Below are 19,898 nucleotides of genomic sequence, written 5' to 3' on the forward strand. Positions count from 1 at the left end.
GCCCCGGGCTGAGAGCGCGCGGGACAGACCCGGGGTTGCCGGCTGGCCGTTCGTTGTCTCTGGTTGTGTCATGGCTGCCGGGGTCTGGAAGGTTTGTCCCCCCGGTAGAGATGATCCACCAGACCATGGAGCTGAGGGACGGCTTCCCGGGATCCTGGCCCCCACTGCCCGGCCAGGCTCGTAGGAAAGGTGAGGCCACGACACAGCCCAGGGTTCTGCCTCAGAGACCTTGACCCTTCTGGGCTCACAGTGGCACAGCTGTGGACCCAGGCCCTGAGGCCAGCAGGGCCCTGGGGAGGGGGAGCAGGGTCACATCAGGCCACCAGAGCCGCTGGAGGGGTCCTGCATGGCAGGATCCATCAGGGGACAGGGTCCCAGGGCGCTGGGCAGGGCAAGCGTGGTGCGGGTAATGGAAGGAGAAGGTCTGGGGCCGCAGTGTCACCCCTCTCTGCTCCCTACTGCAAGCCCCCTGGTGCCCCAGGGCTGCCCCAGCACCGCTAGGTTACCCCTGGCTTCCACGGGTTCCCTGTTTGTGGAGACCTCCAGCCTGGCTGCAGTCACTCTCACAATGAGTGAGTGACCCCGCAGGGTGCCCGGGTCCGGAGCCCCCGTCCATTTCTTACAGGACCCCCTGCGTGGCCCCACTGAGTGGAGTCTGTGGTGACAGGCACTTGGCCTCACCCTGGGCCCCTATGCTAGGGCTGCTGCTGCTGCTGCATTGGGGGCCGTGTGGGCACCTTGTCCCCCCACCCAGGCTCGAGTTGGTGGTCAGTGTGGCCTTCCTGCGCTGCAGTGGGCTGGAGGCAGGGAGGGAGCCCCGCCCCGCCGTGGGTGATGCTGTGGCCCCCTGGGGGCCACTGACCCGTGGGGCCGTGACGCTCAGCCACGCTCCCGTCGTCACGGAGATGTCAGGCGGCGTGTCTGAGGACGGCTATTTCTGTCCAGGCCCTCCCGCCACCTGCTGAGTCACCCTCAGCCCCTGCTGACCACCTGCACCTCAGTGAACACTGGGCAGCCGGGGGACCCACCCGGACCGCAGGGACCCCAGGCTTCCTTCCAGGACCTCCACCCTACAACCTGCCCCTCTGGAGGCACCCCCCACATACTAGGCAAATTTAGCTCCCTGTCCCCTCCCCTAAGGGACACACAGTGACTTCCCATCTCCTGGGGAGGCTCAGGACAAGGGATGCTGGGGCCCACAGTGGGGCCAGAACTCGCCCAGACCCCCAGGGGCAAGGCTCTTCCTGCTCCCACCTGCCACAGGGGATGCCCCCAGCCACTGCTGAGCCCATCGATGTCCATTTTACAGGTGGGGAAACTGACGCTCGGATGCAGGGAACCGCAGAGGTCGGGCCTGTGATCCTTTCCGGTGCCCGAGAGGCCGGAGTGAGACCGCCAGCGAGGACGCCCCCACCTGCCCTGGGCCCAGGCTCTCACAGGGACGCCGCGCTGGGAAGTAGGGGCCACGTATGGGCCTCCAGGAGAGGCTCCCGCGAAGCTGCCTGGTCTCAGAGCCAAGCCTGTGCCCGGCAGACGCTGACAAGGTGTGGGGCCCCATGGGGCCAGTGCGTCGGGGCACAGGGCCCCGGACTTCACCCCTCCTCCGTCTGTGCCACCTGCAGATGGGGCGTGAAGACAGCCGTCCCCACAGGGAGCCTCTGGTCTGCTCCAGGACACGGCTCCAGCTGGCGCCACCCCTGCCCGTGGCCCTCACACCTTGTGCCCCCTCAGCCTGGCCGCGGGGTCCCCCACAGGCAGCGGTGCTCCTGTCTCCCCCCTTCTCTGTCCTCGACTCTCCCTGGTCCTCTGTCCCCCCGGCCATGTCTGTGGCCTCCCCCACAGACTGCTGGCTTGGGTAGGGGGGAAGCTTACCAGGGAAGCACATGTCCCCACAACCACAGGCCAAGGCGCTGGGGCCGTCCCTGGGCCCAGTGTCCAGCCATCCAGACTGAGAGCCGAGACAAGGCAAGGCACTGGTGTGGGCTGGGTTCTGGCTTGCAGCAGACCCTCCCCCTTCCTGCACTGCTTGGGGCAGGGGCGGCCCACAGGTCCCGCCCTTTATCTTCTGAAAGGCTGGGCTAAGCCCGAGGACCCCCGAGCAGGGGTCACAGCTCATCTGCTCGGCTGGGCACCGGAACCCTGGCATGACACGGCGGAAGGAGGGGACAGACACCTGGGGCCTGGCCAGACGCTGTGCTCCCCAGCCAGAGATGGTGAGGGTGTCCCTGTCACCGGGTGGGCCTGGCACAGGCATGGTGGCCCCGGTCCGTGTCCCCCCACATTGGCCACTAGCCCTCACCCGACTCCACCAGTCTCAGCTCTGGCCTGCCTCCCTGCCAAGTGTCTGCTCCCCAGAGGACAACGGCCAGCCCACAGAATGGTGCCCCACTCACCAGTCCCAGACACCCCAGACCCCCAGACCCATCTGTGGCACAGGGCTGGCAGGAGGACACCGGGGCCCCCATGGCAGGCCCACGCAGCCCCTGCGGCAGGTGGCGGGTGGAGGGCAGGCCAGGTGGAAGGTAGCAAAGCCTAGGAGCTCTGATGCTGGCCTGGGGCTTGTTGGTCTTGGATGGTCCAGGGGAAGCCGTGGGCGCCTGGGGTGGGCATGAAAGGGCTCTTTCACGGGCTTTTAGGGCAGTGACACCGGAGACAGCCAGGCAGGCAGCAGCAGCAGACGGCATAATTTTAACAGGGAGTGTAGAGAGTGAGTGGGGGTCCTCACAGATACCCCAGGCAGGCTGGACTTGGAGGGGGTCGTCTGTGCTCCCCTCCAGGCCTCAGAAGGAAGGAGGCTGCAGCCCAGACCACCTGCTGGGCAGGCCCAGGGGGCCATGTTGCCTGAGACGCTAGGCACAGGCCCACCTATGGAGTGGGATCCCCCGGAGGGTCCTGTCAGGTCCCTCCATGGGAGAATCAAGGTGGGGCTCGCAGGGTCCAGCACAGCCAGGAGGGCGGGTCAGGGTCTGATGGACTCTGGGGTGAGGTGGTACACAGAAGGGGTCCCCCTTCCAGGAAAGCTCAGCGGGAGAAAGTTCTGCCCCCACTGTGCAAGAGGAAGAAACCCATCCTGGGGTGCAATCCCTGAGGGCTTCCTGGAGGAAGGTCCTGTGTCTTTTTTCAGCAGGGTTGCATGACAGGGAAGAGTGAGGACCCTGACCTCACACTGCTGCCCTCACAGGGGCTCTGCCCTGGCTGTACTTCCCAGATGCAGCAGGAGAAGCATGGGTGGGCCAGACGTGCGGCAGGGTCTCCTGGGGGAGGGGAGGCAGAGGCAGGAGGCCCCGGGGCCTGGTGGGGATTAAAGACCATCTTTTCCAACCTGGGGAGCCTCCCAAGTAGCTTTCCTTCCCCTGGCAGCTCAGGATGTGGGTACCACCCTCTGCCCAGCTAGGCAGCCGGGGAGAAACCGCCTGGTGGAGACCACCACCCAACCTGGGCCCGGAGCCAGCCTCCCAACTCTGGGGCCCTGCCCGTTCCCCAAGCAGCCCGAGGGCTTCAACAGCCATGGGGTGGGGGCTTGAGGAGCTGAATCAGAGCCCACCCCGCATGACAGTTCCCCTGAATCTGCCAGGAGCAGGGCCCCCGGCGCGGGGGCTGCAGGCTGTTAGGGAACCTGCTCCTGCCCAGAGTCAAGGCCGCAGGGAGGGGTGGGGGGGCCTCCCAGAGCAGACCCGGGAAGGGTCCCGGCCACGCCAGGTTGGATAGCGTGGGGCTGCCTCAGCCACATTTGCTGGGGGCTCTGGAGGGCCAGGTGCGAGCTGGCCCCCATGCTGACCCCGGACGACTCCGAGGCTACTTCAAGTTCCCGGGAAGCATGCAGGGATCCAGTGGTGATGTCTGTCAGGGGCAGGGGCGGAGGGTCCGGGAGGCCCACAAGGGCAGGTCCCTGGCCTCACCTGACCTCTCCCCCAGACCAGGGGGCATGGCCCAGGCAGCTGTGGGGCTTGAGGCTCGGTTGGGGCCCCTCCTCCTCATACGTGGACCCCCTCTGCTCCCCCACCAGGCTCTGGTATGGACGGCAGCCTCTGGCCTCCTGCTCTTCCTGGGGCTGCATGTAGGGGCCTGGCCCAGCCTGGGGCCTCCCCAACGTCCCTGTGTGTAGTGCTGCCGCCCCGCCTGGCCCCCTGCTGTCCCCCCACCGAACTGAGGAGCCGTGGGGGCTGCTGCCCCGCGTGCATCCCACTGTGGACATCTCCATCCTCAAAGGTGAGTGTCTGTGGGGAGGCACCCCCACCCCAGGCCTGTTCCCGTGAGGACACCCCATGCTGGGGGGCGGGGCAAGAGAGCCCTGATGGAGGCAGCTGGGCCCCTGTGGGCAGGACACTGGACACCTACCTCTGGCTCCCGGCAGCTGCAGAAAGGGGGAAGAGAGGCAGCCTGGGCAGGGGGCTGTGGCAGAAGGGCACCTGAGGCCCCTCTGTCCTGCTCACCCACCCGCAGCGGTGCCCTAGGCCCAGTCTCCAGGGGAGGCTGGAGGGAGGCCCCAGGTCCCCTCTGGAAGGACGCCAGCTACACAAGCCCTCATCCTAGGGCACTGGGCAGCAGCTGCCCTTAGCTGGACCTGCCAAGCTCCCAGCCTCACGTCCTGTACAGACCAGGGCAGACCATCCTCTGGCAGCTCCTGCTGTCCCCGCCACCCCCGCTGCCCCTCCTGTTCCCATGCGGCAGGTGGTTGAAACCCCAGAAGAGATGCAGACTGGGGCCGTGACTTCTCCTGGCCCCCTGTGACCCCGGACCCCATGCCCTGACCCCTCCTGCAGGTGAGAAGGGCGAACCAGGGGTCACCGGTCCCTCCGGCAGCAACGGGAAGGAGGGTCTGCCAGGCGCCCGTGGCCTCCAGGGCCACAAAGGCCAGAAGGGGCAGGCAGGGCCACCGGGCTCCCTGTGTCCACGCACCTGCGCGTCCTTCTCGGTGGGCCAGCAGGAGGGCCTGCACAGCACTGACCACTTCAACGCAGAGCTGGTGAACCTGGATAAGCCTTTACCTGCCGTCTCGCCGCTTCCTGCGTGCTGTGCCGGGCGTCTACTTCCTGAGCCTCAGCGTGCACACGAGCAACCACAAGAGACCTACCTGCACATCATGTGCCACGGGCGGGCTGCCGCTGTGCCGTACGCCAGCCCAGAGAGCACAGCGTCACGCAGACCCAGAGCTGCTGCTGCCACTGGCCACTGGCGACGCTGTCCGGGTGCGCGTGTTCCAGCGTGACCGCAGCAACGCCATCTATGGCGAGCACAGCGACCTCTGCATCACCTTCAGGAGCCACCTGGTCAAGCCGGCCACGGAGCTCTAGCCCTCCCCGGCTCGCCGTGCCACAGACAGCCCAGCCCAGCCAGCCGTGTCTGAGCTCCGACTGTGTACAGTGATGGCGCAGAGTGCCAGGGATACGGCTAGAGCCGGACGGACATGGGGCCCCCCAATGGGGGTGCGCGCAGACTGGGCATCCACACCGAGATGCTTGGGAGGGAGGCCTGTGGGGCCTGGCGTGGGGGGCCATCCATTCTGCTTGTGCAGAGCTGAGCCCGGCACCGGGGCTGCGGACACGTTTGCAGAGCTCCTGCTGTGGACACTGGAGACATGGGCGGCCCCTGGAGACATGGTCTGCTCAGGGCCGACTCTGCCAAGAAACACACGGAACCCCGGGGTTTAGGAGGGTAGCCAAGGCCCTGAGACAGGATGGTGTCTAGCAGAGGGGGGGTGTGGTCCTGGGCCAGAGGGGAGAGTCTCATCCTCGGGGTGAACGCAGGGCCCAGTGTCCCCTCATCTGTCCAGATGGTGGAGGAAGACGGCCCCTTGAGGTGCAGCCCTGAGCCCGGGGGAGCCCGACACTCCAGTGTCACCATGTAGTTTGATGAGGCTGAAATTAGGGCCTGGCAGAGACAGAGCCTCTCTTAGGCTGCACGCCTCCCCCACTGCAGGCAGGGGTGAAGCTGGAGGGTGGCGCGTTCACTCCACAGCAGGGCTCCATCCACCTCCTGGGGCCGCTGTGAGTCCATTCCTTTTCTGGCTTGTGCCCCTGCCTGGGCCTTCTGCCCAGCCCCTCCGGTGCCCCATCACCACCGCCTCCTCCCTGGACCTCCCCCACGTCTCCTCCTGCAGCTGCTCCCTCCTGAGCAAGGATCCTGGGGCAATGAGACCATGGAGGCCGTGGCCAGAGCAGCGTCTGGCATCTGTGGAGCCCCACAAGCTGGATGAGGTCCTGGGCTGTGGCGAGGCGGCTGGAGCTGCACAAGGGCTGCACTGGGCAGGAGATGTTGGAACCTTCTAGAAGGAAGGCCTAAGGCCGCAGGACAGGACACAAGAGGAGGCAGAGGTGGCTGCCAGAGGCCCCAGAGCCCTTTCCTTTGTTGGGTGTACCAAGAGCACCCACAGGCCTGGCCTGGGGCCTCATGGGTGCCACCAGCTGCCAGAGGTGGGGTTCCCTCCGTCCTCGTTCATGCCAGAACCCCCCCAAAGAGCACCCAGCCCAGCATGAGATAAATTCCCTATACCCACCCGGTCCTGGCAGACCCCTGGGAAGGTGGTGCTGAGCGTGGGGAAGGGGAGGTCATCAGGGATCATTGTCTCAGACACACTTTCGGGGCTTCTCCTATCCCAGGACAGAGAAGAAACTGCGGCCCAGCAAGGGTGTATAGAACCTCTAAGTGTGTATGGTGTAGGGCGCTGGCCCCCCAGGGGCTGGGCTACCCCCACCAAGTATGGCCCTGGACAGAGGAAGGGGGCCTCACTGAGGAGGGGCTGCTGGGATCCCCTTTGTTGTCCACACCAGGCCTGTCTGCAGGGGGAAGGTCTCCCTGCCAGCAGTCCACCCTGTGGGCAGGTCCCGAAGCCTCTTGAGCAGTGGGTACGACCCACGGGCACACCTGGGGCCCCAGTAGAAGACCCTCCCTCCATAGGTCCTACAGCCCATTGCGGCCAGTGGGGGGTCCCACGGGCATGGGTTCCTGTCACTCCAAAGTGCCGGCCCAAGCCTCCCACGCTGGGTCCATGTTTGTCCCAGACAGGGTCCTGACCTGATGAAGTCATCAACTAGGAGGTCGGCACCAGCAGGGGTCTGTACCCCAGGGGGCAGCGCATGGGGGCTTAGCAGGGACCCCTGTCCCCCAGGAGCACACCAGCCTGAGCAGGCCCTACTGGTGTACGTGGCAGGTGCCAGCCAAGAACACAGGACAGGGGGGCCAGGATGGGCATCCCAGGCTGCTGGACGGCGGGACCATGGGAACTATGGAGCTGTGGGAAGTGGCAGCCCCGGGCCCCCGACCTGTGATGCCAAACTGGCTGGACCTGCAGACTGAATTTTGACCTCTGGCCGTGCCCTTCTATGGCTGCAACAACCGGACACAGACAGGGCGGCGGCAACAGGCAGGACCCTCAGGAGCAGCTCAGAGCGCTGTGGGGTGGGGGGCAGGGGCTGCAGGGGCAGAGAGGGCCTGGTGGCAGGACCAAGCCACCCAAAGAGAAAAGGGGCACCTGTGAGAGGACTGGAAGGACCCGGCCCCCCTCCACCCTCCCTCCCAGAAGCGGACTACCAGCGTGCAGCAGGCCAGGCGGGCCAGACGGAAGGCTCTGTCTTCCCAGCTTGCCCTGGGAAGCTCCCACATCCAGTAGCATGGGGAGGACAACAGGTCAGGTCTCAGAGCGGCCGTGGCCAAGAGGTGTCCGGGTCCAGGGCAGTCTGCTGCCCTGGTGGCCTGAATCCGGCTGTTCCCGGAGCCCAGACAGAGAGGTGCTGGGACACAGTGGCAGAGCCTCTGGGGTTGGGCACTGGTATCAGCTGCTGACCCAGAAGGCCAGGATGGGTTGGGCCCTGAAGGGCGCCTGAGAGCCCCCGGGCGCTGAGGCCAGGACAAAATGCCGGCATCCTCCCCAACACACACCTCCTCCAGGTTCATTTATTTTTTAAAAAGGAACAACTGACCCCAGGGTGCAGTCCACATCCCAAAATGGCCAGGCTGAGCGGTGCTGCTGCAGGCCTGGGTGGGAGGCCACGGCTGCCCTGAGCACGTGGGGAGCAGAGAGGAAAGAGCCGGGCGGGCGCAGCATGCCAGAAGCGCCGGCCGTCTGTCTACAGCAGAATCACGACTACGGGCGCCCTGGTGGGAAGCTGTCAGCGACGTAGCCCTGCCATGGGCCCCCAAGAGGGAACTCCCATCAGGAGCCCGTGACCCACAGAAGTCTGCCGGTTTAGTGGATTCTAGTAAAACCTCCTTTAAAAAAAAAAAACCGAGGTGAGATCCACATAACGGAGGCTCGACCACCTCACAGTGAACGATTCAGTGGCATTTCGCCCATTCCCGGTGCAGAACCACCAGCACCTCCATCTAGTTCTGGAGAGTTCTCGTCCCTCCAGAATGACCCCGAGCCCTCCCCGGCCCCTGGCAACCCCTGATCTCATTGTGTCCCTGGATCTGCCTCTTCTGCACACTTCCCAGAAATCGGATTCCCATGCCGCGTGGCTCTGCCTGTGGCCTCTGAACGTCGCGTCTTCCAGTTGGGGCCATGCTGTAGTGCGTGTGAGGGCCCTGTCCCACTGTGTGGATGGACCACGGGTTGTCCGTGTGAGGGCTGGTGAGCTGTCACGGATAGTGCTATTAGGAACATTTGTGAACAAAACCCACTTTCTTAGTTTTGCAGACTAACGCCGGACACAACCTGGAAAAGGGAATAGACAGGATTCTAGAACATTCTGACCCAGCCGAGGAGATGCTGAAGCAGAACCTGAAGATACAGTAGTGAGCACCACGGCAGAGGCCAAGGGGACCCCAAGGACTAGAGTGGCTGTTGTGTTCACAAGTCTGGGGGCTGTGACGACTCCACACTATGGATACGCCATGAGCTAACGCACATGCCCGTGGAACAAAAGAGCCAGTAGAGACACGGCCACGGAAAACACGTGGGACGCACCCCAACCACAGGGGACCCACTCAGGCTATCCGTCAATGACGAATGGACAAAATGTGGTCCATCTGCACAACGGAAGTTTCCTCAGGACACGCCAGTGCGGGCTCCATTGGGGGTGGGGGCACCCTTGAGGGCAGCGGTCAGACGAGCCTGTCACAGGGAGACAAACTCGGCGGGCTTCCCCTTCTCCAAGCCCCTCCTGCAGTCAGATCCCCTCCACCACGGTCGGCAGAGGTCCCCAGGGGCGGGGGCGGGTGGGGTGTCGGCGGTTCCTGGGCACGAGCTTCGGTTTGGGAAGATGGAAAAGCCCCGTGGAGAGACGGTGGTCGTGGTCCCTCGGCAGCGTAACGCACTGTGCGCCCCTGAGCTGCGCACCGGGAGCCAGGGAGGGGTGCGCTCTCTATGACATGTGTGCGGCCACAGTTGAAAATACGTGAAAATATTTCGCGTGTCTGTGGACGGGGAAAGACTTCTCCATCCAAAAATGGATGTGGAAGCATTTCCCAGACAGCTGAGCGTCAGGCTGACTCCGTAAAAATAGCAAACACCAAGCCCAAAACCCAAACGTAAGACACAGGACGCTCGAGAGCCGAGGGGGCACGACTCGTCAGCGTCAGCGTGGGAAGGAGTGAGAACCATCCTGTCCCCAGGGCAGGCTGCGCCCACACACACGCCTTCACAGGCTGCCTGGTCACCACCGTCATCCGTCCCCCTCGGGCGATCCAGGCGGATGCTGCAGCTCTGCCAGGCCCCCGCAGGGTGGCCACAGAGGACACATGGCTGGACCCTCCATTCAGGGGGCCAGGGAGGCCACGGCCAGGTGTCAGAAGCGGGAGGCCCCAGGTAATGGCAGCCTGTCTCCTGGGATGCCCATCTCCTACCCCATTGCGACACCAGCCACAGGGCAGACCCCGGTCTGGTTCTAGGGAGACCGTGGTGTGTTTGCTGGGCGCTGAGTCAGAAGGGAGGGAGGAGACCACACAGCACAGACTGGGTACCACGTGGGCAGGGAATAGGGGCTCTGGAGGCTAACCTGGGGCAGCTCCCGGCATGCCCTCTGGGGGCCTGATGGCCCCCCAGAACACAGATGTGGGTGGGGGGCATCGGGTGTGTCCCGTTCCCCCAGGTCCACTCCCTAGCTTTACCCTGACCCTATGGGCCACAGCGCTGCCTCCCAGGCTGTGTCTGGAAACAGGGAGCCCAGCAGGGTATGGGAGGCAGGAGATGGGGTCGGGCACACAGTCTCAGCTCTCAGGACAGCTGCTGCCCTGGGCTGAAGGGGGGACTCCTCCTTACTCTCAGAACCCCGTCCCTGTCCCTGTTGGGTCAGGGAACTTCACTGCCCAGCCCTGCAAAACATCTGTTAATTAAAGTCTTCTCATACTACCCAGTGGGGGCACTGCCTGTTCCCTGCGGACAGGCTGTGCCTGGGCTACATAGGGGGGCAGGGAGCCACAGCCAGGTGCTGAGCAGGAGAGAGCATGGCCGGTCCCCACTGTCCTGCAATCAGTTTCCTCCCACTGGAGAACCAGCAACGCAGCCCTTGGCAGGAGGACCTGTGTGCTTCTCCCTCCCCAGGGCACACCTGCTCCTCCCCACACCAGGGGGCTGCGGGCTGGGCGATGGACGCTGGTGTAAGTGCAAATGTGGGGGAAGAGATGGGCTGGTCGAGGGCCAGAGCCCCTTCCTGCCCCTTTGTGGGGACTCCCTCAGTGCCGGACAGTGCCCCTGCACCCAACGCATAGCAGTCAGGGCCGTCTGGGCTACGCAGCCTGAGGAGGGGGGGACAGGGCAGGCCTGGAGAGAGTGAGAGCCCTAGGGGAGGAAGGGGCAGGGAGAGGGACCTATGGGTACACCCCCAACCTAGCCAGAGCCCCTGTCATTCAATGTCCTCTTGGTCATTCAACACACACCTTTCAGGACCCCAGATGGCACCGGCCAGCCTGGATGGGACAGTGTGCTTGGCCGCAGGGAGGGGACGTGGAAGTGTCCGGGATGGGGGTCACCCCCAGGCCCAGCTGTCTCCCAGGCCCCCTGTCCTTGACATCCGAGCTATGCAGATGCCCAGAAGGGACCAGCGCAGACCCAGTCCTCACGTCCGTCTCCCTGACACATCCCGAAAGCACACCACAGCTCTCTGGGGCCCCCAGGTTCTGTGGGAAGTCCTTCGTGGTGCCACCTGCTCTCTGCTCACCCTCTTGCTTCGGGACACTCAGGAGGGCTGGGCCCTTCCTGGCCCCACCCAGGGCACCCCGATCTGGATCCTGCTGCTAGGGATGGGCCTGGGAGGAGCTGCTGCCCGCCAGAGCCCTGGGGCCAGCCTCGGTTTCCCTGAGTGTGGGGAGGCCTCTCATCCCCTGCCCCGCCCTGCCAGGCAAACAGACCCCTCCTGCATCTGCCCTCCTGCCCTGGAGGCGGCCTTGCCCTGCCCCTGCAGGCCGGATTTCCTGAGCGAGGTCACTCTGGGAGCTACTGGAGCCCGGCGGCCAATAAAACTCATCGAGGCGGAGAGAGAGCCCATAAAGCAGGTCACCCCCCTCCAAAGCCCGTTTGCTCTGTGCTGCCCTGCCCCCGCTCAGGGCCTGGGGACGCAGGGCTTCCAAGAGTGTGGTAGCCCCAGCCCGTGTCGGGTGTGGGAGGGCCGTGTCCCTGGCCTCCTGAGCCCACTCCCACCCCCCACCAGGTTTTCAGGGGGTGTCTGGGTCCTCCTGTGTCCTGCTCAGGGCCTCACCCTCACCCAAGGCTTCAGGGACTGTCCACTCTGGCCGAGCCTAGTTCCCAGCAACCACCCCGAGCCAGGGTCCCCAGGCTGCCTGGGATCTCCAGGGACATCCTATGCACACACACTCATGCACGCTCACAGACACACGCTCACACCCGCCCCCTGCACCGCAGGATCCCGCCGGGGCGCTGCCAGCGTCCGTTGCCCAGGTATGGGTGCGCGCCCAGGGGTGCACGGGTGCTCTGGGCTGGCGTGGCCCCGAGGAGGCAGCTCCCAATATCAAATCAGTTGGGAGACATTGATCTGGGCAGAGATCTCTGAGCCATCTGCACTCACTCCCCAAAGTCACTCCGAGCCAACCTACTTGGCCTCAGTTTCTCCCAGGGTGCCCTGCCTCCCTGGAATGCTGAACTGTGGTGTGGGGAGGGGTGGGTCTGGTCATCAGCTAGGCTCCAAGGCCCCACCTGTGGGGGAGCCCCCCGAACCCCCCCCCAGGAACAAAGCAGTGGAGTCAGCGGGCCCCCATACGTCAGGTGCTCCGGCCCCCAGTGAGCCTCCCGCTGTCCTGGTCCGAGGGCCCTGGAAGGATCAGACGTCTCCCCCACCACGTCTTTTGAGACCACAGCCCGATGCCACCCCCCAGGCTGGCCCACAGGGGACACCTGCTCTTCTTCAGACCCCACTTGCTGGCGCCACCGCTGTCCTCGCCACAGCGTCCCGGCTCCCACATCCAGCAGGCGATTGCCTGCCCCCTCCCAGCCTCCTCTGGTCCACGAGCTCTGAGCCGCACCAGCTTCGATCGGCCCCAGGGACAATATTTGCTTTGGGAAGGAGTCAAACCTTTATTCTCTAATTTATTCGGGAGATCAGGTTGTCAAACACAAGCGCCCTCGTTACGCTATCATGTTTCCAGGTCTTGGCCTCTGTCCAGGGTCGGTGCGGCCCAGGCCACAGGGACGGAGCCTTTCCCCTGGCCGGCTCACACCCGCTCCCTGTCCCTTCCTGTGGGCTGGAGGTCCTGCCCCGGGCAGACCCAGGGAGCCTGGGAGGGGTGGCACCAGGCACGGCTATCCAGACAGGGTCGGGAGCATGTGGACCCAGTGAGCCCCACGTTCTGGTCCTTCTCCAGCCTTGGCCAAGGCCCAAGGCACATGGGATCCCAGAAAGTCCTCAGCTGGCATCTTCTCCGGGACCCCATCGTGGGCTGGGGGTGGTAGGCGGGTGGCGCTCCCCGGGGGTGGATGGGGCTGCTCTCATCTGGGCACCACAGAATTCCTCAGGGCCTGGCATTGGCTGGCATTTACAGGCACCCACACAGAGATCCTTCCCAGCGGCTGCTGCTTGCGATGGGGGCCTCTCCCCCCACCGCTGTCTCGCTAGTTCTCCTCGTCTGCTCCTGTCCCCCACACTCTCCAGGCCAGAGCCCCTGACAGAGGAGGAGAGGTGGCTGTGGGTGACCGCCCTCTCCCCAGGATGGCCTCTCCGATGCCCTAGGACCCAGAAGCCTGGGGGGCCCGACTCTCCACCCTCGATTCAGCCACTTTGCTAGCCCTCCCCCAACCCCCTCCCACCGTGGAACCGATGGTGACTGTGGCCAACCAGTGGTGGGGGGTGGACAGTGGGGGTTCTCCATGGCAACAGAGCTCTGCAGCCCCAGATGTCCCACCTGGGGTCCAGCCCCCCTTTGCCGCCCTGCCAGCCGTGCCGGCTTTGCCCCCTTGATCTGCCACCCCCAGAGTCAGCGGTCACAGGTCCTGGGGAGCCCAGTGCATCCACGTGTCTTTAATTTCAGACTCACACTCGGTGTGGCCAGCCGGTGCAGGGCTATGTGAGGAGACACAGGGGACCAGAGGGTGGAGGCAAGTGGTCCCCAGCTCACATGGGGGGTCATGCCCCGACCTGGAAGGGCAGCACCGGCTGGGGACAGAGAGATCAAGATGCTGCAAGCACGGTCAGGTCACCCGGCCTCTCCCGCCCACTCCCTTGCATCCCCCAACCCCACTGCTGGACCCACCACGGCCTTGGCCCTGGCGGAGCATCAGGCCATCGCAGGGGGTGGCTCAAATACTGAGGGAAGGCTCTGCCCGGCAGGGAATCCAGAAGCCGCTGGGCTCCCCCCCGCCCCCTGCCCCCACCTGCAGCCCTCACAGCCGGCTGGTCTGCATGAGCCCGTTGGCCTCAGAGCCGCACACGGGCGGTGTGGCCTCCTGCAGCCGGCCGCTTTTGTCGGGCTGAGGCTCCGTGGCATCGGCATCCTCGGCACCGGAGCCCTTGCGGAGGCACAGAACCTTCCGGAAGCTCTGGCGGAAGTTGTCGGAGAGGAAGCCATAGAGCACAGGGTTGGCGCAGCTGTTGGCGTAGGATAGGACGACCACGAAGAAGTAGGCGCCCGCGGCGACGGGCTCCTCGGGCAGGACGAAGGCCAGGTTGACGATGTTGACCACAAAGAAGGGCAGCCAGCAGCCCACGAACACCAGCACCACCACCACCACCATGCGGGTCACCTTGCGCTCTGAGCGCCGTCGCGGGGCGCCCACACGCACGCCCGATGCCTTCACCTTGACCACGATGAGCAGGTAGCACAGGCAGATGACCAGCAGGGGCCCAAAGAAGCCCAGCACCGACGTGTAGATGATGAACACGGCGCCCCACAGGCCCACGGGCTCCGGCCAGCTGAGGTTACAGGTGTCCCAGCCCTCCTGGATGTCCGCGAACACCACCAGCGGCAGGGACATGAGCAGCGAGAAGGCCCAGACCGCGGCGCTGGCTAGCTTGGCCACCCGAGGGCGGCGCCAGCGGGCAGAACGGATGGGGTGCACAACGGCCAGGTAGCGGTCCACGCTCATGACGGTCAGGCAGAAGATGCTGGTGAACTGGTTGATGCCATCCAGCGTCATGACCAGCCGGCACAGGACGGGGCCGAAGGGCCAGTAGGACACGGCGTTCTGCGTGGCCAGGAAGGGCAGCCCCAGCATGAGCAGCACATCAGCCACAGCCAGGTTCAGGATGTAGATGTTGGTGACCGTCTTCATCTTGGCGTGGCGCAGCACCACGTAGATGACCAGGGTGTTCCCGCCCAGCCCCGCCGCGCACACCAGCAGGTACAACACGGGCACCACCACCGCGCGGGCCCCCGGCGACGGCGACGGCCCCGCCAGTGTCCCGTTCTCGCCAGCTGCGCTGGTGACCGCTGGGGAGGGGCTCCAGGTGACCAGCGTGGGGGCCGGGAACAGAGGCTCCATGGCGGCCGCCGCGGGCCGGCAGAGTGAGCGTAAGCACAGCGCGTCCTCTCTGCGGAGAAAAGGAGGGCGGCAGAGCTGTTACGGCCCAGGGTGCTTCCTCCCCGGGGCCCCGCCTGCCCGGGAGGCACGGGATCACCCTGCGGCGAGTAAACATTGTTACTCGTGTCCAGCTCGGCCACCGGGAGTCACATTAAGCAAATTGTTTGGAAAACCAACCCGGGGAGGAAGGAGCAGAGAGCTGGCGCTGTGTCATCTGCTGCTCCCCTGAAGGTGTTCTGACAGCCCCGCCTGCCCCAGGACAGCCCGCTGGGCAGCCTCCTCCTCCCTCATCCCCTCAGGGCTCAGGGGGCTCACGGCCCCCATCTCGCCAGCAAGGATGGTGGATGGCACAAGACAGGTGGAGGACAGAGCGGTGATGGGAAGACTGGGACCACGGCCGGGCACACGGCCCCCACGCCCAGGCAATGCCGGCTGGAGGCACAGTTACACCTGCTGGGCCCCGCTCTCCCGGGTGACCTCCCAGAACCCTCGGGAGGGTGTCAGGTCTTCCGCACGGCCGAGGAGCCAGACCTCGGGCCGCAGAGCCTCTGGCAGCGTCCACCAGGCTCTCAGGAGCACTGTCCCCTTGAGAGCCCCCTCAGAGCCCACAGACCAGCCCGAGGAGTCGGTTCCCCCAGAGCTGCCCCTGCAGCAGCCTGTCTCAGGCTGAGGAGACAATGCAGGAAACCGCTCCGGGGGGCCGTCATCAGAGAGGCGAGAGACACACTCCAGGTGATCACCTCCACAGCCACGGACAGAGGCCCAGGCAGAGGGCGCCGAGTGGGAATGGGCAGACGAGGTCCTCCACATGTGCCGTAAGGCAGCGAACACAGAGAACGCACAGAGAACCCCAGCCCGTGCCTCTGACTGGGAGGAAATGCTCCTGTGTGAGTGGGCACCAGCCACTGGGACGCGGTGTACATGGGGTTTTGCAGAGAAAGAGCAGAAAACTGAAATTCCTCTGTTCAAGGTCACGGGCACACGTGTCCTTACAGGTTTTGTACTTTCCTGTATGTTTGAGGAGGTTCATGAAAGCAATGGTGCTCGGGAGAGGAAAAGCATCTCCACCGACAGGAGGGAGAGGGGAGAGGGTGTAGGCACCCACCACCCCAGTGGGCCATGTCACCCAGAGGGCGGGGGCCAGCCGGGAACCCCAGCAGCCCCGGGGGCCCCAGCCAGGGCTACTCAGGCCCAGAGGCGCCCCAGACCCCAGCCTGGCTGATCTCCAGACCCACAAGACAAGCTGGGGAGCCCAGAATAAAGCCCAGTGACCATGTCAGAAAGAATCCCTCAGCTCCCGCTGGGCAGACACTCACACCTCCAAGTTCACTCGGCTAACTGCTGCTAGGACGTGTGCCTCAGAAAGTCAGTGGTGGGGAGATGGGTCAGTGGCTTCATTTCTGATGGAATAAAAGTACTGGATTTAAGATCTATTTAAATAAGTATGTGTAGGATCCTCAGTAAGGCAAGGATAAAAATATTATGATACAAATTTGGCTCCTGTCTGAGAAGTAAAATGAACAAGTGTGTATTTTTGAAAGTTACAACTCTTAGGTGTGAAAAATCATCTGGACTTAAAAAAAAAATCACAAAAGTCAGAATCTGCTCCGGTCTGGATATAGCTGAAGAGAGAATCGGGGAATGGGAGCGGGGCTGAGGGGACCCCCTGGGAGCGTGGCAGGCTGACGAGCGGGTATGGGCAGCGGCAGGCGCCAGGGATCCTGGAGAGCACAAAGCAGCCCCAGGGACGAACACAGATCAAATAGCATCAGGGTCCACCTACACAACATCAAGGGTGCAGAGAAAATCCTAGAGAATGGCAGCCGTGAAACGGGACAGAAACCCAGGCAGAACTTGGAGCAGGACCAGAAAAACCAGTGGTTTCTGGACGCCAAGCACTGGAGAGAGATGCGGTCACGCTGGGGTCCCCACCCAGAGGGGGCTCACCAGCAGGGGAAAGAGATGCTGCCCACGTCAGGCTGAGTTTGCCGCTCCTGGTGCTGAGCGTCCCCCGCGTGACGTGGTGACCAGAGGAGAGGGGAGGGGCCGTAACTCAAACAGGGCAAGGTGCGATCTCTGGGGATGGCTGCATTTCCAGACAAAGCCAGGGCTCCCTCAAGTGGAAGGGGCATTCCTGGGTTCAGGGGGGCCCACCTTTCCCTGGGTGCCCCACAGGGAGGGTGGCCGGTGGCAGGCTTGCTCCCACAGGTGGCAATCAACCTGCTCGTCTCTGTGCCCCAGGACCCTGCTCACATTTGGGAAAAAAAATACTCAAGAAGGGGCTTTCAGCTCATTCCATGTGGGTCCCAGGGTGCTGGGTGGGGGAGAAGCAGCAACCCCCATAGGTGTTCGGTTCACCCGTGGAGGGAGGGGCGGCTGCTAGCTCAGATGAGTCCCTGGCGCGGGGCCCGCGTCCCTGGCACATGGCAGCTGAACATGAGTTTGACCCTAAAAAGGCTGCTCAGGGCTCTTCTGAGACCCACTCCTAGGCGTGCTGCCAACCCCCCAAACCCCCCAAGCCCTCAGACTGCACAGCGGTAAAGAACAAAATTAGGCCGCTATGGGCGCGCCGGCCTCTGGGAACATAATTCTACAGGAGCCATTATCAGAAGCGGCAATCTTGTTAGTCACAGAAATTACACTCGTGGAAAATTGTCCCTAGGGCCCTTCCTCCCGCAGCAGGGGACTTAGTGGGGGGAGGGGATGTGGAATCAGCCATGGGCCAGCCCTGGGGCACTCTGGTCCAGAGGTCCCCACCAACACAGCCCAGGGAGAAGAACCCCCGCCCGCCCGCCCCGCACCCCGGCCCACTGCTCTGAGCCCCGGTGGGTGCAGTTTTACGGGTCATGTGAAATAAAGCCCGGGTGTGCAAGCTGCCGTGGGCAGTGCCGGCCACAGTGGGCGCCAAGTGATGGCCCCCACCCGCCTGCCCCAAAGAGCCCAGCATCTCCCCAGCATCAGAAAAGGGGCCTGCCCTGGGCTCCAAGGAGAAGGGTGCTGGAGGCTTCCCAGGGGTTTGGGGCCCAACCTCTTCCAGACCGGCCCCACAGGAGGCGGCAGGCCTACACTGTCCACTCAGAGGCAGCAACAGCTGGAGTGGCTCAGTGCCCCTGGGGTCCGCATCTCACCTGGAGCTCCCCCCACCTGTGCAGGACAGGGGCAAACCCTGGGCATGGTCCAACGCCCCCACATCCAGGCCTGCCTCCCCCATGGGGGGGCCTGGCTCAGGCCTGCCCCCAGTGGCAACCACCCATCCCTCCCCGACACACACCCCAAAGGCCTTAAGGCAGATCTGGTCAGAGTGGTGTCCCTTCCCCTGGGGAGTCTGGCTTGGATGGGGAGGTGGGCGTGGGCTGGCTTGGCACAACAAACAGGAGGCTGGCCAGCACAGCCCCCTCCTCATTCCCGGGGAGGAGCCCAGGCCCTGCAAGGTGTTTCCAAGGCCCTGTTCCATCTCCAGCACACTTTCTGGGAAATCTGGGTCATTTTACCAGGAACCCATAGAGGGTCATTGCCATTGATGCCATCAATCGCCACCGCACTCAAGGCTCCCCGTCCTCCCCTGCTCTCTGCAGACCGGCCTCACTCTCTGGCCTGCTGGGGCTCCCACCCCTCGCCCTTCCTCAGGACCCCTGGTCAGCTTGCAGGCCTGGGACAGTGTTCCAGGCAGGTGGGCGGCTAGGGCCCGGCCTGGACCCCGGGTGAGGAGACAGCGCAGGGGCGAACTTTCAGGGCGTGTGCTTCCTTCTGGGGAAGGACTACGAGAGCTCCAGAGCACTGATGCCGAGCCCTGGAGACCGCTCCCAGGACCCCCAGAAGCTGGGCCTTCTCTTCCGCCGCCGTCCCACAGCTCGCCGCCCACCTCCCCCGGTGCGCCCCGGCGGACCCCACGTCAACTGGCCGGTGCCCCGGCCCCCCCGCGCACGCGCCCTCGGACCCGCTTCCCCGTGCGCCCCGCGCTTCGCTCTCCCTCGGCTTCCGCTTCCCACTCCACTACACCCCCAAGCCGCAGTCTCGGAAGGAATGAACCCACCCCAGGCGCGCCGCCCACCCTCCGCCAGCCTCGGGGAGAGCCCAGCAGCGGCGCCCACCGCGAGAAGGTCGGGCCGGCAGAGGCGCGGCAGGCAGAGCGGCGGTCCCAGTCTCCCTGCTGCTTCGGCCCTGACCCGGGCGCCCCCGGTGCAGCAAAGGAGACAGCAGCCGGGGAGCGGGAGGGGACGGAGCGACCCAGACTGGGAAGCAGACGGAAGGGCAGGGAGGCCCCCGGGCAGTGGCAGGTGAGCCCCAGGGGAAAGCAGGGAAAGCGCCGGCGGGGACAGGGGGCCTTAGCGCAGGGTAGTTAAGACCCCCAGGGGGTAACCGGGAGCTGCAAGGCCAAGGCCACAGCAGAGGGCAGGGGCGTCCGGCACTCACCCGGCGGCGGGAGCCAAGTGCCCGCGCTGCGCTCACTCCGGGTTGCGAGCTCGGGGCTCGCGGGCTGGTAGGCGGGGCGAGCGCGGCGGGAGGGGGCGCGGGGGGCCGCAGGGCGGGGCCGACACTAGACACCCCGAGCCTCTCGGATCTGTTCCCGGTCCTTCCCGAAGCCAGCGCACGTTCATCCCACAGCGTTTGCCCCACCCGCTCCTAGGAGAACGGCGCCCCCCAGCTCCTCCTCTTCTGTCCGCCCTGGCCTTCGTCCTGAGCTGGGAGGGTCCCGCCCCCAGCAAGGCCAGAGGGGCACCCCCGGAGCGCCCTCTTGAAAGTCTAAGGATGGGGAGGTGGTCCTCCCTTGGGAAAAGCGCTGGAGGCCTATGCCAGACCGGTGGAATGAACGGAGCCAGGGATGGGGGGGTCAGGGCGGTGGAGGGGCACGGTGGAGGAGCACCAGATGGCCCCAGCTGGCTGCATGGTTTGGGGATTTCCCGGATGCTGTCTTCACTCTGTAGGGTCTCCCCCTGGCAGGGATCACAGTCACCTGATTAATACACAGTTTCAGGGTCTCACACCTGGGGTC

At 64.8% G+C, this 19,898-nt stretch overlaps 2 protein-coding genes across 2 annotated transcripts; one reads left to right on the forward strand and one right to left on the reverse strand.

Moving 5' to 3' along the window:
• The first annotated feature begins 2,144 nt into the window (after positions 1 to 2,144).
• Positions 2,145 to 5,294, forward strand: C1QTNF8 (C1q and TNF related 8). Its single transcript, XM_032328637.1, is given in 7 exon segments — positions 2,145 to 2,213; positions 4,007 to 4,129; positions 4,131 to 4,209; positions 4,764 to 4,977; positions 4,979 to 5,061; positions 5,064 to 5,151; positions 5,153 to 5,294. Coding segments are annotated over 7 exon segments (798 nt in total).
• A 7,162-nt stretch (positions 5,295 to 12,456) lies between these two features.
• On the reverse strand, positions 12,457 to 19,477 carry SSTR5 (somatostatin receptor 5). The gene is made up of 2 exons (XM_032328589.1): positions 19,319 to 19,477; positions 12,457 to 14,915 (listed from the first exon to the last, which is right to left on the reverse strand). Exon 2 carries the CDS (start codon positions 14,864 to 14,866, stop codon positions 13,769 to 13,771), a length of 1,098 nt encoding a protein of 365 aa, XP_032184480.1. The 5' UTR covers positions 14,867 to 14,915; positions 19,319 to 19,477; the 3' UTR covers positions 12,457 to 13,768.
• Positions 19,478 to 19,898: the final 421 nt, after the last annotated feature.

The sequence above is a fragment of the Mustela erminea genome, chromosome 20 (assembly GCF_009829155.1).
Source record: "Mustela erminea isolate mMusErm1 chromosome 20, mMusErm1.Pri, whole genome shotgun sequence".
NCBI classification, from domain to species: domain Eukaryota; kingdom Metazoa; phylum Chordata; class Mammalia; order Carnivora; family Mustelidae; genus Mustela; species Mustela erminea.